Source organism: Oncorhynchus masou, chromosome 23 (assembly GCF_036934945.1).
Source record: "Oncorhynchus masou masou isolate Uvic2021 chromosome 23, UVic_Omas_1.1, whole genome shotgun sequence".
Taxonomy (NCBI): domain Eukaryota; kingdom Metazoa; phylum Chordata; class Actinopteri; order Salmoniformes; family Salmonidae; genus Oncorhynchus; species Oncorhynchus masou.
The window spans coordinates 49,602,486-49,620,263 of record NC_088234.1 but is presented as its reverse complement, the minus strand read 5'-3'; the positions used below and the strand labels follow the sequence as shown (position 1 = coordinate 49,620,263).

Here is a 17,778-nt window from a genome sequence, read left to right as displayed (position 1 = left end):
TTCTCGACTCTGCTGGTAGGCTGTCTGGCGTAGTTGGCTATCTGTGTGTCACCCTCCCAGATGACATTTCAGTGAGCCCAGTTAGTTTGTGTGTCACTTGTCTGATGAGTGTTGAGGATGGAGTTGTAGACATAGTTGAGGTTTAGACCAGGAATTATAGAACAAAAATATCAACACATCTGAAGTTACCTAGGAGAATTAGAAACTGTTTCCATGCACTTGAGATTTAGGGAAGTGAAACTGTTCAAATACTCAAACATTGCCAGGTGCTTTGGGTAGGGCAGACTATTCGATTGGAAAGGGAGGGAGCTGGACTGCAGCTAAGTTGCGGCCTGTTAGAGTCGTTTTTATGAGATTGGTGGTCCCCAGTAGTGCTGCTGTGTCTTTGTACAACCAAACAACAATAGGCTTTGATGGCATTGTGAGTGCAGTCTCTGCAATCAGTGTCATACAGGAAAGGGCTAGTGAGCTAGGTGAAGCATGGGTGTGAGGGGTTCTGCATGCTGATCTTCAAGTATTTCTGAAGTATTCACTTTTGGGGTCTCTCTAATTCCATCTGGCCATCTTTCTTTCTATCTATCGTTCACCGGATTTCAGCTCGCAAACAGGAGATCATCAAGATTACTGAGCAGCTGATTGAGGCCATCAACAACGGAGACTTCGAGGCTTACACGTGAGTTTACATACATAGATTGTGTGTGTGCCTCCTGGTTTAGAACTGAATAACCCTAACCCTGCTGATGTCCCTGGTCGTTACTAGAGTAGGCCCTGTTCATGTAAGATGTTGATGATGTGTCCGATTTCCCCTCCAGGAGAATCTGTGACCCCGGACTAACCTCGTTTGAACCTGAGGCTTTGGGAAACCTGGTGGAGGGCATGGACTTCCACAAGTTCTACTTTGAGAACTGTAAGCATCTCTTATCAACAGGGAACTAGACATGGTCATCCCACAAATGGTGCCTTTTGGGAAGTGTAATTTGGTCAAAAATGACTTTCACCTTGTTTTGTCATAAAGAGCACATGTTCAACTTCATAAAACATGTCTTGCCATCTCAAGAGGTAAGAAAAAGACTACAAAAGTGCCCACTAAAGTGACAGGGTTATAGATGTTACCTTCAATCGGGCTAATCTCCCCTTGTGATGGGGAATGTAAGCTTGTTGTGTGCAGCACGGAGGGGGGATTTTTACTTGTTAAAACATCTCTAGCCTATCTATCCATCAATGGGTAACACAGTTGGCATGGTAGGATCTACGTGCTCAGTTTTCCAATACAAAGACCAGAAAATGGCCAAAAAGAGTAGAACCAGATCAACTGTAAAAATCAAAATATATTAAAGGGATAGTTTTACCATATTAAAACGAGAGTTCAGTTTATGTTACAAGGTTGACCTTACACCTGAGGGCCAAATGTCAATTAATCTCTAATGATTAGGGCTTTACAAAATCGTGGCATTAAGTGGGTTAAAACCTTCCTAGATTTGGACTAAGAGAAAGCAAATCTTATTTGAATGAAAACACACTGCTATTGGAATTTTTACATGGTTTCATTTTGTTAAAGCATAAATGTACGTGATCCAACTGTTGAATTGAGTGTTTCATAAAAATGTAAACAATATTTGAGACTTAAAAGACACTATTTGTGGAACTACCCTGTTAATTTGTTCATTGTGGTATTTTAAAAAATGTCTTTACCAAGTCACTGAGCACACTATTTTACACTAAAGGTCTGGTAGGTCTTTCTCTATTTGAATCTAATCAAGGATGAAGTCCATTTAAACACCAACTCATGTAAGTTGATGACTGTGTCCCTGTCTCCCATGTAGTGTTGAGTAAGAACAGTAAACCGGTCCACACCACCATCCTGAACCCCCATGTGCACCTGATCGGGGAGGACGCGGCCTGCATCGCCTACATCCGCCTGACCCAGTACATCGACAGCCAGGGACGACCGCGCTCCTGCCAGTCAGAGGAGACCCGCGTGTGGCACCGCCGCGATGCCAAGTGGCTCAACGTGCATTTCCACTGTTCAGGAGCGCCTGCCGCACCTCTCCAGTGAACCTTTATCAGACACAGGTGCTGACTGCAGAGAGCTTTGATTCTAGGTTCTGTCTGTGCTCTCCCTCACACACGTGCTGATACTGTACATATATTTGTGTTGATGAACAGTGCCTTTGGAAACTATTCAGACAACCTTGACTTTTTCCACATTTTGTTATGGCCTTATTCTAAAGTCAAGGGGTCTGAATACTTTACGAATGCACTGTGTGTGATCTTATGTGCCACCTGTTGCAAAGAGGTCTTAGTGCTGTATATACTGAGTAATATTGAGTTGCCCGCCGCCCCCCAAGGTGTCGAAAGCATTCCCCAGGGATGCTGGCCCATGTTGACTCCAATGCTTCCCACAGTTGTGTCAAGTTGGCTGGATGTCCTTTGGGTGGTGATATATTCTTGATATACACGGGAAACCGTTGAGCGTGAAAAACCCAGCAACATTGCAGTTCTTGACACAGACTGGTGCGCCTGCCACCTACTACCATACTCCATTCAAAGGCACTTAAATATTTTGTCTTGCCCATTCACCATCTGAATGGCACACATACATAATCCATGCCTCAAGGCTTCAAAATCCTTATTTAACCCATCTCCTCCCCTTCATCTACACTGATTGAAGTGGATTTAACAAGTGACATCAATAAGGGATCACAGCTTTCACCTGGTCAGTCTGTAGTGGAAAGAGCAGGTGTTCATAATGTTTTGTATACTCAGTGTATAAAGTTATGTAAACTCAGGAGTAGTTTGGAGATGTACACACTCTTGACAGGCTGTCCTGTGCCCTCCCTATCACTCTCTCCCTTTCTCTCAGCTTTGCCTGAATTCTGAAACCGATTGGAGCATTTTCTCAGTGGTCGGATTGGCGCCAAGAGCCCTGCCAGAAGAGAACGCTTGGAAGTTTAAAATCTAAGGGGAAAATATAACAAAATAAAATATTTTAAAGCCGACCGACTGACAACACCACCACCAATCCAGTCCAACCCTAGCTATATGTTGGGGGCCGGCTGTAGCTGAAGCCCTGCCCTCCGGACGGTGCATGCTTCTGACGCCCACAGGGGGGCGCTGTCTTGTCCTTTTCCATGGATCCATATTTCTTTGCCGTTTTAAAAGGTGTTTAAAGTATTAACATATGTAAAATAAATTATCAAAAAACCTTCACATTTAATCAGCAGGTATGGTAGTAATGATTAACGAAAATAAATGTGAATTTTCTATAAAAAAAAATAGAAAAAGGAGAACACCCTAATTTTTGTGGTGGTTGTTTTTTTGTTTTGTTTGTTTCACAGTTAACATATCTAATTATTTCTGTTGTTGGATGCAAACAAATGCTAGAAGGGAACATTTCTGAAAAACAAAAAGCTTGATTCAATCCGTATCGCAGGTTCAGCGCTATGGCGCGATTGAAATTTAAAGGTAATTTTTATGATTGAGCTGACCGATGCAGCGTTTGCCGTGAATGCATTGCCTTTAAATTTCAAACGCGTTATACGAATTGACCCAAGCTCTAAATTGTTACTTACAGTAATATCAACATTTTAGACATTGTTTTAATGTAGATGTTATCTTTTTATGGGTCGGGTGCGTTGCAGAAGGGACTCTGTTTTTTAGTATTCTGATGTGTTATTGTGGACCTCTTCATTTTTATCCCCTGAATGATGCTGTATTTGAAAGTATTTTGTGTGTGAAGATTTTTTTTTATGGGGACTTTATTTAATATAGTAATGTATACATTCATATTTATAAGGAGAAATACTTTACTTTCAGGGTTTGGATGCGTGTGTGAGTGAAGATGTGTTCTCATGTCCCTATAGCTCCCTTTTCAAGCTCGTTTGCGCTTTGAGATCCCCAGTGTATATGCACACATGCATGCTCACACAAGGCCCAAAATCAAGCTCACTGTGCTGTGCCCTTTGGGTATGTAGACCAGCCAGCTCCTCCAGCAACAGGCCACATTCTCCTGACCAGCACAACCTGAAGTTGCAGAACACTACTATTGGTTCAGTGTGCCGAGTTTGCCTTCTTCCTTGGGCCACTAGAGGGCACATGGCACAATCTAGCCTACTGCTACTATTCTGACGGAGACCCCAAATCACAAACTCTGAAAGCTCGTACACCTCTCCTTCCTATTGTTTTCTACTCTGACTTTAACATGTTTGATAAAACATTTTTTGGGGGAAATATGGAAAAATGTAATAAAATCTAAAATGGCCGGTACTGTTTGGCACAAACTTGAGACTCAATGCTGTTCTGTTCACTCCCCGGATGAACGTTTCTGCAACTTCAGGTTAAGCTCACTTACTCCTGGGGTCTCTACCTGTGTTTCTGTAGTTAGTGACCCTGCTAATCAGCTTTCTATTAGCGCCACTCAGTGTGATATCACCCTTTGCCTGTCTCTCTTGTTCTGGTCCCTGTCCTGTTCTCGAACATTGTATATTGTCCGTCTTCGCTTGCCATACCTCTCTGTAAAGTCATTGGCACTAAAAGCATGTGAAAGTGAAAATGCTGTAAAGTGGGGTGTTGAGTTGGCCAGTGGCCAGTGGCGGCATGTCGAACAACTGGCTGGGGAAGGGCCGGGAGGTGGATCTGGGGGCCACGCTTAAGGCAATCAATGGATTGGTCCCTTTATCCCGGTTTCAGTTGTAACTCTTCTTGATGTTAGTGTTTGTACTGTTGGTATTATTATGAATAATCCATTTCTTTTTGAGATTGGAGCTGGAAATATGGGGAGGTGGGGGTGGGGGTTGGGGCTCAGGCAGCTGGCCAATCACACCCAAGCCTCCCCTGTCCAACCCAATTCCCACAATACACATATGTGGAATCAACACACACACAGTGCACTCCCAATGCAAATTATATTTGAATATATATATACATTGAACAAAAATATAAACGCAACATGTAAAGTGCTGGTCCCATGTTTCATGAGCTGAAATAAAGATCCCAGAAATGTTCCATACTCACAAAAAGCTTAAATATCTAACATTTTGAGCACAAATTTGTTTACATCCCTCTTAATGAGCATTTCTCCTTTGCCAAGATAATACATCCACCTGACAGGTGTGGCATATCAAGAAGCTGATTAAACAGCATGACCATTAATCTGGTGCTCCCTGTGCTGTGGACAATAAAAGGTCACTAGAATCTGCAGTTTTGTCACATAACACAATGTTGAGGGAGCATGCAATTGGCATGCTGACTGCAGGAATGTCCACCAGAGCTGTTGCCAGAAAATGTAATGTTTATTTCTTTTGCATAACATTTTAGAGAATTTGGTAGTACATCCAACCGGCCTCACAACCTCAGAACACTTGTAACCATGCCAGCCCTCCTCATCCTGCTTCTTCACCTAAGGGATCGAGGGGGCTGCTGCTGAGGAGTGTACCTATGTTTTACCATTAACGGGAGGGAGGCTGCTTCTGAGGAGCGTTTTTGTCCGTAATAAAGCCTTTTGGTGGGGAAAGAACACTGATTGGCTGGGCCTGGCTCCCAGTGGGTGAGCCTATGCTCTCCTCCCAGGCCCACCCATGGCTGTGCCCCTGCTCGGTCATGTGATTAGAGCCTAATTTATGTATATAAACTGTAACTCAGCAAAATCTTTGAAATTGTTGCATTTATTTGTTTGTTATGAGAGACACACAAAAATACACGCTAAAAACAATCTCCCTTTAAAAACATATCTTTGTGATAATGGTAAAACATTGGAACACTGTTTTTCACTGTGTTGTAGCAACTTGTGACTTTGTACCGCCAGAGGGGTGATGCTTGCTGTTAACCCCTTCATTTCTGTGCTAAGCAGTTCCATAGTACTGGCGTTCCATTGAACCTGTGGAAGGCCGGGCACCGAAAAGACAACAACCTACCGATGAGACTCTTGGTCATAGAAAATTATATCAAAATATGTTGAATGAAACGCGTTAAAACAAAACCTGTGCTCGGTGTTCATATCATGGTCACAACTGGCCCCGCCCACCCTACTGCGCATTGTGACATACCTGCCATGAAACTGTTTCCCTTTTGCACCATAATGCAATGTATACAGTACTGAACTGTGTGATGTTTTTTTGGCTCAAATAGTTTTTCCTGACTTTGTGCTGTGGGCACTGGCCTCTCTCTCTCCCACTGGGCCTGATGCTTCCATTCATTGCGTCGGTGTTCACACAGCCATGGGAATGAGAACTACTATGCGGTTTACTTCAACTCTTCAAAATAATTCAAAGGGAAGAAGAGGAGAGAAATAGTTATTGAGGGAAGGATAGTTAACCTTGGATTATACTATAGCCTACCGAACTAGCTAGCAGGACAGGAAGAGGGCCTTGATATACTTACAAAAACAAATACTGAAAAATACATTAAAAGCCACACACTTTAACAACTATATATGCAGTTTTACAAGAGAAAGAAATATGCATGTCTACTTTCTGGTAATATTTTTCACTGTCTGTGTTTACTTGATTACAAAAATGGAAATCTATATGTTACTTGCATCCTCAAGGTCAATGAAAATGTCTCCGTCTCAAATATTGAAATGAAGTGATATCACGTTTAAAAAAAAGTACAAAAAATAAAATAAAAAAGGTATATTTACTTCACTGTAATCATATAGTAAGGATACATATGACTATACTCCGTTTTCATTTGGATGCTGGATTTTTGCATGACCATATAATAAATAAAACCATGACTTAAACGATCAAGTGTTTGTTTGAATGTTAGTAGATCATCATAGCTTTGTTATTATGGAAACAATCTGAGAAGTATTTCATTAAAATTACATTTCAACATAAGTGGTCAGTTTTGTCATTTTCATGTAAGTAAGTGTGTGCTAGTCCATCCATCCAGGATAGAAATGTATCTTGTCTGTGCCAAACCAATGCAGAGTAAGGTAACACATTGCTTGTTATATGGCTTATTTTTTGAGGGGGGCTTGGCTTCCCCAGTGATTTTACCCACGCACTCCTACTGGAGTCTATCCAGCTAAGGGACTTTGGAGATTGTGGTCAAGTCCCTTGTTAACACTGGACCGTGAATAATGAACATGATCTGCCCATTTAACAGGTTTCACACAGATTCGTCATGCGACATAGTTAAGTGATACTGCCCTCAAAGCCGGTGTTTGGAGGATATATTGGCACGGTTTGCCGGCCCGAGCCTAACACCCGTGCCAATATAGTCTCCAAACACCAGGGTCTCTGACTTCATCACTTACATAAATGATAGATCCTGTGGAATAATACATTGAAAAGATGCCTTCCCGAAGAGTAGAATTACTGTACTGCAGACTATAATATGTACCTCTCGTCTCCTGTCCGTCAAACACTGGAGGTACTGCCGTTTCCATTCCAGTCTTCTGTAGACAGCATCAGATGGGTAAAAGACAGTGGCTCCTGCATTGACAGACATGCAGAAGCTGTGGGTAAAAAAATTTAATAAATAAACAATCCATTCCAACCTCTCTGAGTTTATTAGAGATGATACAGCGTTGGTCTTTGTTTTGTAGTTTTTACAAAATAAACCAAACAAGACAGCAGCTCCTGTTAAGACAGACAGTCACAGGCAGAGAGACATAGACCCTCTCTTTTTCCATCTCCCTCTAGCTTATCCTCCTCTCTCTACGCAGCTCTAAACTGTCTGGGTACCTATGTGAGAGTTGGGGAAAGTGCATGTTAAAGTGTGTGGTTTCTCTGTCGACTGTGGCCTTTAGTAGACAGTTTGTTTGTCAGAATGGCCTCAGCTATGGGGTAGTGGAATGCACAGAGAGAGTCTGGAGGTGCTGTGGCATGTGATTAATACCCCACATCCATCCTACGGCACACGCCTCTGTCCAGAGCATTACAGTACGCTGTCTCGTTTAGTCAATGTCTATTCTGTCACATCCCCCCCCCCCGCCCAAAATATACAACAGATTTAAAATGTACAACGTTTTACAATCATTCTTCTGAAGAAATGAGAAGTGTGTGTGTGTGATCTTGTGACCACGTATGTTTCCGAGCTCATTCATGCGCTACAGGGCCACAGGATATCCTGTGAGTTCAGTTCCTGTTAAATAGTCGGGTGACATTAGACCTCCCCACCCCCAGTCTACCAGACCCTGGCATCAGTCAGTCTAATGGTCTGGTGACATTAGACCTCCCCACCCCCAGTCTACCAGACCCTGGCATCAGTCATTCTAATGGTCTGGTGACATTAGACCTCCCCACCCCCAGTCTACCAGACCCTGGCATCAGTCAGTCTAATCGTCTGCAGGCTTAGACAAGGCCTCTACTTTCTGGATGAAGACCATGTGTGCGACTGCAAGGTGTTTCAGTCCAACTCATTAACTCTCTTATTAGAGGTCATTATTCCACCCATGAGGTTTGGTTGTTACAGTGGCGTTTCGGAGTCCATTGTCCTGATAGGGGGCTGTCCTCCCGCCCTCTCACCTCATCCACCCTCTGTAGTGACTGGTGTGGGTGTGGGTGAACAGGGCCCTCTCCCCCCGGGCCAAGCCGGGTGGGGCAGTGCTCCATTCCAGACTGTGGTTCCACTCTCAGCTCCAGCTGGAGCTCTGCAGCTCCTCTCTTAGCCAGGCGGGCAGGGGCTGGCCCAGCCGGTTCAGCAGCCTCAGCAGCTCCATGTTGTGCTCCCGGTAATGCTCCGTCAGGAAGGCACGCGACTGTAATGCACACAGCAGAGAACAGTCAGGTAAGGACTGTATGAGGCACTTGTTTAGACATAATTACATGTTAGACAAAAGTGAAACACAATGCATCATGGCACGCTGGCAACGGGAGAATGTGTGTGCGACGTCACTGTACCTCAGGGGTCATGTCAGGGTATTTCCTGCCTTTACTCTTGCCAAGACACTTGGGTCGTCCACCTTCCACCCGCTGGCACCAGAACCCTTTACTTTCATCGTATGTCAGAGCCTGAGTGTAGTTGAAGATGGGTGTGACCCCCAGGAACCTCTGGATGCCCTCCATGACCAGGGCAGGGTTGGAACGCAGCTGGGACCCGTCCACTATGTGCACCTGGAAACAGGAATCACACCTCTCACATTCTGGCCTTCACACAGGTGGTACTGCCATGATGATGCAAGGAAAATACTGAATGGATGATTCTGAATTGGTGATTGGGGGCGTCTCCTGTAGTTTTCATTATCTAGCTGTGTTCGTATGGTATGTTTATGTGAATGTGTATTTCCAGTAAAGTGTTACCTGGCTGGGCTGGTAGTGGTGTAGCCAGCGCTCCAGGTGGGTGGCGTAGGCCCCAGGTTTAAGGCAGCGTCTCTGCAGGATGATCAGCTCTCGGGGGGAGGCAGGCCCCGCTGTCACCACCTCCTGGAATGTGTGGTTGATGGCCATTGGATCCTGATGAGCCCGCTGGTGCTGCAGGGTCACACACATGGGATAGGTCAAAGGTCAGCCATCATGAGTCAAAGGTTATCAGAGGTCAGGCTTCAAAGGGATCAAGTAACAAGATAACTTTGACCTCCCTTGCTTGTTAAAGTAACTACAAGCAAATAATGAGAATAATTATTAGATTTAACTAGGCAAGTCAGTTAAGAACAAATTCTTATTTACAATAATGGCCTACAAGCAAATAAACCTCACAGGTGAAGCTAAAATAAAAACAGATGACTCTACATCCTGCAGTTTCTTCAGCATGTGTGGTCACTTAACGGTCAAAATGGTCTGGGAACAGTTTATATTTCATGACCCTCATGGTTCATATTATGGATGAGGTAGTTAGAGCTGATCCTGAACATTGGTGAACCTGATCTGTGTAGTGTGATCGACCCACCTGGTACCAGGAGTAGGCGCGGTCCACTGGGTTGATGAGCACAGCCAGGATCTTGGCCCGGGACAGCAGGGCCGCCGCTCTCTTAGGGGCTACCTCCGTGTCAAAGTAGTTGGCACTTTTCTCAAACATGAAGTCTGTGCTGACATTCGATGGGAAGGGGAAGAAGTCCATGTACCTGAAGAGAGGAGGGCGGTGAGCAGTTTGGTTTACTGAGGGCCAGGGGAGAGCTTATGACATAAAAAGTCCCAATAACTTTGAATGGCTTTCTGCGCCATGTCGCTTTCCACCTAGGACCAAATAGACCACACTGTTATACGTTCTCACTGATATGAGAGGACTAGATAAGAGAGCAATATGGAGGAAGACTAAACTACAAGTAAGCATGAAGGAACTACATAGAGGCAGTGTTGAGGTGACTACAGGCTTCATTATAGTGTTATAAGAATGGGCAGTAATGTTGTCTTACCAGTCAATGCCGTTGTCGTAGTTGGGCCCGCTAAAGAATTGGATCTCCTCAAAGGTGACAGGACTGGGGAAGCTACTGGTGATGGCAGGGTGGAGGCTCAGGAATGAGTGCAGGGCTGTGGTGCCTGAAATTACACATACAAATATACACTTTTGGTTGGACTGAAACTCACCACCACAAATGCCACCGTGCAACACATTCTGGCCAAGTGTGTGCGAAGAGCGAGAGAGGTTACGTCGGAGGAGAATGGCCGGCCACAGGGTCTCACCTGTTTTCTGTGGGCCTACGACCAAGAACCTGGGTAGTCTATCACAGGTCTTTTCCTTCGACCAGATGTCTTTATGCCTCTTGTCCTGACATGGGTTCTGAGGACAAATAGAGAGGGGTTAGGTTAGGGTCACCAGTACATATAGCTCATCAGTAAGTCATTTCATTGCAAACTCAAATAAATTGATAGGCCAAACTTTATTTTAACAATCTCAAGAAAACAGTACATATCCAAAATAGGAAACAGTAACTAACAACCGATGTACTACCATGTCTGTAATAATAATAATTGCAGTTCCCTAACCTGCCAGAGGGGGTCCCTCTCCTCAGGGAAGATCTGGAAGTATTTGTCAGCCAGCTGCGTGGGGGGCAGGGTCTGCAGCCGCAGGTTGGTCCAACACTGAACAAACTTCACCAGGGACTCAAAGGTGTACAGGCCCAGCCGGTCATTGCCGTAGTTAGACAGGTGGGTCATGAAGATGCTGATCTGGAGGGGGGAGGGGGTCAGAGGAGGGAAGTGAGACTTTTCACTGTTTAGCTGCATACGAGGCTAAATCCCAACTTGTGGCACAGATTGACACCGATGCATGATTTACACAAAAATTAAAGTTACAATTCCATTTTCCAAGTTAAGATTGTTCCAGTCATATAGAGCAGCGGCCTGAAGAGGGCAGCAGGCTCCAGTAATGACAGGCAGAGTATCTCCAGAGCAGAACTTACAGGGTTGAGGAGGACGGTGAGGAACAGCTCTCCTCCCCTGATGCTCTTGTCCAGCTCTTTGGAGCCTCCTGGGTACTCGTTATAGAAGATAGTGTGAGTGAAGAGTCCACATGTTTGTCTGGGTAACACCTGCAGAGACAAAGGGGAAACTGTAAAAAATACAAAATAATCAACTTTCTCTTCCTTCTTGCCACTTTAATAATGAATAGGGCCTTTGCACCTTTGTATAAACGCTAAGCCCTTGAGTGCGCTCACTAAGCACTGAGGGCCAAATCCTAACTCCTGATTAAGTCATATTTTCACTTTGTCATTGATGTCAATGAGAGATGGAGGGACCATTTGACTTCAATTGAAGTTCAAAATAACTGTGGAGTGAAAATCTCACGTTTAAAAGTTAATATTCAGACAACTTATAATAATGTTGTTGATGTCTTAAACTCGTATTTGTGGCCAAAGCATAAATTTAAAAAACCTACCTTAAACTTTCTCAAATTTGCTTGGATAATGACATTATCTTTTGCCGAGACAGGCCGGTACGTGATCTGGTGGGGAGAATGATCCTTCTCGAGATTAGGGGAGACATGAGCTAGGGCGGTCACGAAAATTTAGTCAGCCGGTGATTGTCAAGCAAATAACTGTCGGTCTCAGGGTAATTGACCGTTAATTAACATAAACACTCCTGGCTTCCACAGCCTACAAGCCACTGATGCAGACCTTTGGAACATCTACATTTTAAAAAGTTTAATAAATCCATGTAACATAGCCAACACCTTCACAATAAATCCATTATGTATTGTAGACAGGTCTAAAGAAGCATGATACGAAGAAAATGTTGTCTATTTCAGAAGAAAATAATAGCATACTCTGAGTTGTCCTTATGTTAGGTCCTGATGTGGCTATGCCAAATGGTTGTACTAGTTCAATTTAGCAGACAAGATTTGCTTGGAATTCCATGGCATTATTTTATAGTATGAAGAATACAATTGAACAAAGCTGAATAAGATAGAAATGATATTTTCTTCAAATGATTTGAGGGAGTGAACACATGCAGCTATTCTGTGTTGAGCGGTTAACAAAGAAACAGGTCCTCCTATATGCTTTATTTACAGTTATTTATGTAACTTTAGTTGTGATACAAATGTTGGGCAATATGTTCTGATTTTTAATACATTCTAAGTCTGGATGATGTGACTAATGATGATTTGTAAAAAAGAAAGGCACTTCTCCCAGAAGTGCTTTTGTCACTTCTAAAATCCATGCTTTTGTCACTTCTAGGTTAGACTACTGCAATGCTCTACTTTCTGGCTACCCGGATAAAGCACTAAATAAACTTCAGTTGGAACACGGCTGCTAGAATCTTGACTAAAACCAAAAGATTTGATCATATTACTCCAGTGCTAGCCTCTTTACACTGGCTTCCTGTTAAGGCAAGGGCTGATTTCAAGGTTTTACTGCTAACCTACAAAGCATTACATAGGCTTGCTCCTACCCATCTTTCCGATTTGGTCCTGCCGTACATACCTCCACGTACGCTGCGGTCACAAAACGCAGGCCTCCTTACTGTCCCTAGAATTTCTAAGCCAACACTGGAGGCAGGGCTTTCTCCTATAGAGCTCAATTTTTATGGAATGATCTGCCGATCCATGTGAGAGAGACAGACTCGGTCTCAATCTTTAAGTCTTTATTGAAGACTCATCTTTTCAGTAGGTCCTATGATTGAGTGTAGACTGGCCCAGATTGTGAAGGTGAACGGAAAGGCACTGGAGCAACAAACCTGCCTAGCCGGTTCTCTCCACTGGGATTCTCTGCCTCTAACCATATTACAGGGGTTGAGTCACTGGCTTACTGGTGCTCTTCCATGCCGTCCCTAGGAGGGGTGTGTCACTTGAATAGGTTGAGTAACTGACGTGATCTTCCTGTCCGGGTTGATGCCCCCACCTTGGGTTGTGCCGTGGGGGAGATCTTTGTGGGCTATACTCGGCCTTGTCTCAGGATGGTAAGTTGGTGGTTGAAGATATCCCTCTAGTGGTGTGGGGGCTGTGCTTTGGCAAAGTGGCTGGGGTTATATCCTACCTGTTTGGCCTTATCCGGGGGTATCGTCAGCCTCCAGTATTTAATGCTGCAATAGCTTATGTGTCGGGGGGCTAGGGTCAGTCTGTTATATCTGTAGTATTTCTCCTGTCTTATCCAGTGTCCTGTGTGAATTTAAGTATGCTCTCTCTTTCTCTCCTTCTTTCTTCCATTCTCTCTCTCTCTCTCTCTCTCCGCGGACCTGAGCCCTAGGACCATGCCTCAGGACTACCTGGCCTGATGACTCCTTGCTGTCCCCAGTCCACCTGGTCGTGCTGCAGCTACAGTTTCAACTGTTCTACCTGTGGCTATGGAACCCTTACCTGTTCACCGGACGTGCTACCTGTCCCAGACCTGCTGTTTTCAACTCTCTAGAGACAGCAGGAGCGGTAGAGATACTCTGAATGATCGGCTATGAAAAGCCAACTGACATTTACTCCTGATGTGCTGACCTGTTGCACCCTCTACAACCACGGTGATTATTATTATTATTTGACCCTGCTGGTCATCTATGAACATTTGAATATCTTGGCCATGTTCTGTTATAAATCTCCACCAGGCACAGCCAGAAGAGGACTGGCCACCCCTCATAGCCTGGTTCCTCTTTAGGTTCCTTCCTAGGTTCTGGCCTTTGTAGGGAGTTTTTCCCTAGCCACCATGCTTCTACACCTGCATTGCTTGCTGTTTGGGGTTTTAGGCTGGGTTTCTGTACAGCACTTAGTGACATCAGCTGATGTAAGAAGGGCTTTATAAATACATTTGATTGATGAGCTCTGCTTTGTTTTTTTTGCACAGGCTGTACACACTACATCATTCACAATTTGACAAGCACTTGATAATGCCTAGAATTTCACGACAGCATCCCCTTTGTGTGGCCATAATGCACCTTAAAAGAATCCCTGCCTTTTGCGTTCAGTGGCCATTGTGCCCTTCTCCCTTAGTGCTGCATAACACAGCATGTCATCGGGTCTTTCTCACAGGCTACAAGTGAAGACAGACACATTGGGGACACAATGGCGCGCGTCCTTATCCTATTCCTAGGTGCATATTGAAGATATTGGAAGAACTGTCCACATTTACTTTGTCAGCCAACAAGATGAGTAGGCCTAACGAACAGTAAAAGCACTAGCCTATTTCAATCTACTGTCCCCATAGTACAAAAGTCAACCTATTCTATTCTGTGCGAGAAATACATATTCCAAACAAAGTCTGGGACAGTTGTGGAATGTGACAGATCCAAATTAATAAAACCACTAGAATCAAAAAGTGTGGCTGATGCAACAGATCAGAATGTTTAGCTTAAAGTATTAAACTATTGGGCTATTTCTTCACATTATAAGCACAGCAATTCGCACATGGCAGTAGGCTATAAGCGCAAATGTATTATTAGCGGAAATGCAATTATGCATGTAATGGCTTTTATTATAAAGGTGCATTTTTATGGTGAAAATTATCTTCCCCAAACTTGAAACTCCCACGCTACTTATGTATGCCAGTTAGGCTCTACACCCCTTGTAAAGCGGATTAATGTGCTTAAAATTTAAGAAGTTATTTCGCCACTACAGTTGTGATACAAACCTTATTGAAACATATAGGCCCGTGCGACTATGATTCGAAAAAGTCACAAAAAAGGCATGGTGTCTTATGCTGGGTACCATTCACAAGGGATAATATACACTAAAATAACACATCCTAGATCTGATTGAATGAAATATTCTTATTAAATACTTTTTCTTTACATAGTTGAATGTACTGACAACAAAATCACACAAAAATTATCAATGGAAATCAAATGTATCAACCCATGGAGGTCTGGATTTGGAGTCACACTCAAAATTAAAGTGGAAAACCACACTACAGGCTGATCCAACTTTGATGTAATGTCCTTACAACAAGTCAAAATGAGGCTCAGTAGTGGGTGTGGCCTCCACGTGCCTGTATGACCTCCCTACAACGCCTGGGCAAGCTCCTGATGAGGTGGCGGATGGTCTCCTGAGGGATCTCCTCCCAGACCTGGACTAAAGCATCCGCCAACTCCTGGACAGTCTGTGGTGGATGGAGCGAGACATGATGTCCCAGATGTGCTCAATTGGATTCAGGTCTGGGGAACGGGCGGGCCAGTCCATTGCATCAATGCCTTCCTCTTGCAGGAACTGCTGACACACTCCAGCCACATGAGGTCTAGCATTGTCTTGCATTAGGAGGAACCCAGGGCCAACCACACCAGCATATGGTCTCACAAGAGGTCTGAGGATCTCATCTCGGTACCTAATGGCAGTCAGGCTACCTCTGGCGAGCACATGGAGGGCTGTGCGGCCCCCCAAAGAAATGCCACCCCACACCATGACTGACCCACCGCCAAACCAGTCATGCTGGAGGATGTTGCAGGCAGCAGAACGTTCTCCACGGCGTCTCCAGACTCTTTCACGTCTGTCACATGTGCTCAGTGTGAACCTGCTTTCATCTGTGAAGAGCACAGGGCACCAGTGGCGAATTTGCCAATCTTGGTGTTCTCTGTCAAATGCCAAACGTCCTGCACGGTGTCGGGCTGTAAGCACAACCCCCACCTGTGGACATCGGGCCCTCATACCACCCTCATGGAGTTTGTTTCTGACCGTTTGAGCAGACACATGCACATTTTTGGCCTGATGGAGGTCATTTTGCAGGGCTCTGGCAGTGCTCCTCCTTGCACAAAGGCGGAGGTAGCGGTCCTGCTGCTGGGTTGTTGCCCTCCTACGGCCTCCTCCACGTCTCCTGATGTACTGGCCTGTCTCCTGGTAGCGCCTCCATGCTCTGGACACTACGCTGACAGACACAGCAAACCTTCTTGCCACAGCTCGCATTGATGTGCCATCCTGGATGAGCTGCACTACCTGAGCCACTTGTGTGGGTTGTAGGCGCCGTCTCATGCTACCACTAGAGTGAAAGCACCGCCAGAATTCAAAAGTGACCAAAACATCAGCCAGGAAGCATAGGAACTGAGAAGTGGTCTGTCACCACCTGCAGAACCACTCCTTTATTGGGGTGTCTTGCTAATTGCCTATAATTTCCACCTGTTGTCTATTCCATTTGCACAACAGCATATGAAATTTATTGTCAATCAGTGTTGCTTCCTAAGTGGACAGTTTGATTTCACAGAAGTGTGATTGACTTGGAGTTATATTGTGTTGTTTAAGTGTTCCCTTTATTTTTTTGAGCAGTGTATAATTCACAAGTGGTAGGCTAATATTGTCACCCATCAGAATATTCTTGGTTTAATCTTAAGTCTTTACTTTACACTAATAGCGTCACTCGCTCTGGGACTTGGAGTGGTTGTTCCCATTGCTCTGCATAGGCAACACTGCTTCGAGGGTGGCTGCTGTTGATGTCTTCCTGGTTCGAGCCCAGGTAGGAGCGAGGAGAGGGACGGAAGCTATACTGTTACACTGGCAATACTAAAGTGCCTATAGGAACATCCAATAGTCAAAGGTTAATGAAATACAAATGGTATAGAGAGATATAATCCTATAATTCCTATAATAAGTGCATTATTTAAACCAAATTGAACGTTTCATTATTTATTTGAGGCTAAATTGATTTAATTTATGTATTATATTAAGTTAAAATAAGTGTTTATTCAGTATTGCTGTAATTGTCATTATTACAAATAAGTAAAAAAAATAGGCAGATTAATCTGTATCGACTTTTGTTTGGTCCTCCAATAATCGGTATCGGCGTTGAAAAATCATAATTGGTCGACCTCTACTTTACATATGCTAAATAACATATTTGGGAAATCTGTTTTGATTTAGAATGGACCATTATCATGCACCTGTATTGAAACAGGGCAACAGGGCAACGTAAAAAAAATACATGTTAAATAGCGAATGGAGGACGCCTTTCCCCATGGTTTATTTTTTACTGCCAGCCAGGTAGGCTATACTACTGTTGTAAATATAAACAATGTGCTTAATATTAGGAAAGTTGTGAAATAAATATAGTAGGCCTAGCCTATAGAAAGCTGATGGGATCCTCCTCTTTTTAGTAGAGGCCATCACTTTATTTTCTCGCCCAATTGCATAGCCTATAGAAATGTTGGGCAACATGAGCTCTCATTAAGTGTTTGATTATATTTTCGATTACATTTGCATTGATGTCAGAGTGATTAGAGGGATAATAGAGTGCTGAGTACCAGGCACGTTTAACACGTTTGGTAGGCTACTAATAACCATCAGCATCATCAAAGCTTGGAGAAGTCTAATTACCATGAATAAACCATCACATGGAATTTGACTGCCAGTTATACAGTCACCGCAACAGCGCTGATATGAGCTCACTGCACGCAAGCGAGCTAGCAAGCCAAGCAATCCACAGCTGGTGTTCGAAAAAAGGATAAAGCCTATGCAACAACTATCTCGCCAGTAACGTCTATTTTAAAAAAAATG

The 17,778-nt window shown here is 44.0% G+C and overlaps 2 protein-coding genes across 15 annotated transcripts in view; one reads left to right on the top strand and one right to left on the bottom strand.

The window, feature by feature from the left end:
* The window catches only part of LOC135510993 (calcium/calmodulin-dependent protein kinase type II subunit gamma-like), a 103,198-nt gene extending 96,456 nt beyond the window's left edge, over positions 1–6,742 (top strand). For all 9 annotated transcript variants that reach the window (XM_064932407.1, XM_064932405.1, XM_064932409.1 and 6 more), the window contains 4 exons: positions 598–673; positions 813–907; positions 1,824–2,073; positions 2,864–6,742. In XM_064932407.1, the coding sequence (XP_064788479.1) occupies positions 598–673; positions 813–907; positions 1,824–2,056 (404 nt within the window). In that variant the 3' untranslated portion in view covers positions 2,057–2,073; positions 2,864–6,742. The remainder of the gene's footprint in view (positions 1–597; positions 674–812; positions 908–1,823; positions 2,074–2,863) is intronic.
* Positions 5,644–17,778, bottom strand: part of LOC135510992 (bifunctional heparan sulfate N-deacetylase/N-sulfotransferase 2-like) — a 170,950-nt gene continuing 158,815 nt past the window's right edge. For all 6 annotated transcript variants that reach the window (XM_064932400.1, XM_064932402.1, XM_064932399.1 and 3 more), the window contains 8 exons: positions 11,285–11,413; positions 10,869–11,051; positions 10,566–10,662; positions 10,298–10,421; positions 9,832–10,006; positions 9,246–9,416; positions 8,847–9,059; positions 5,644–8,704 (listed from right to left, as the gene is read on the bottom strand). In XM_064932400.1, coding sequence (XP_064788472.1) covers positions 8,579–8,704; positions 8,847–9,059; positions 9,246–9,416; positions 9,832–10,006; positions 10,298–10,421; positions 10,566–10,662; positions 10,869–11,051; positions 11,285–11,413 — 1,218 coding nt within the window. In that variant the 3' untranslated portion in view covers positions 5,644–8,578. The remainder of the gene's footprint in view (positions 8,705–8,846; positions 9,060–9,245; positions 9,417–9,831; positions 10,007–10,297; positions 10,422–10,565; positions 10,663–10,868; positions 11,052–11,284; positions 11,414–17,778) is intronic.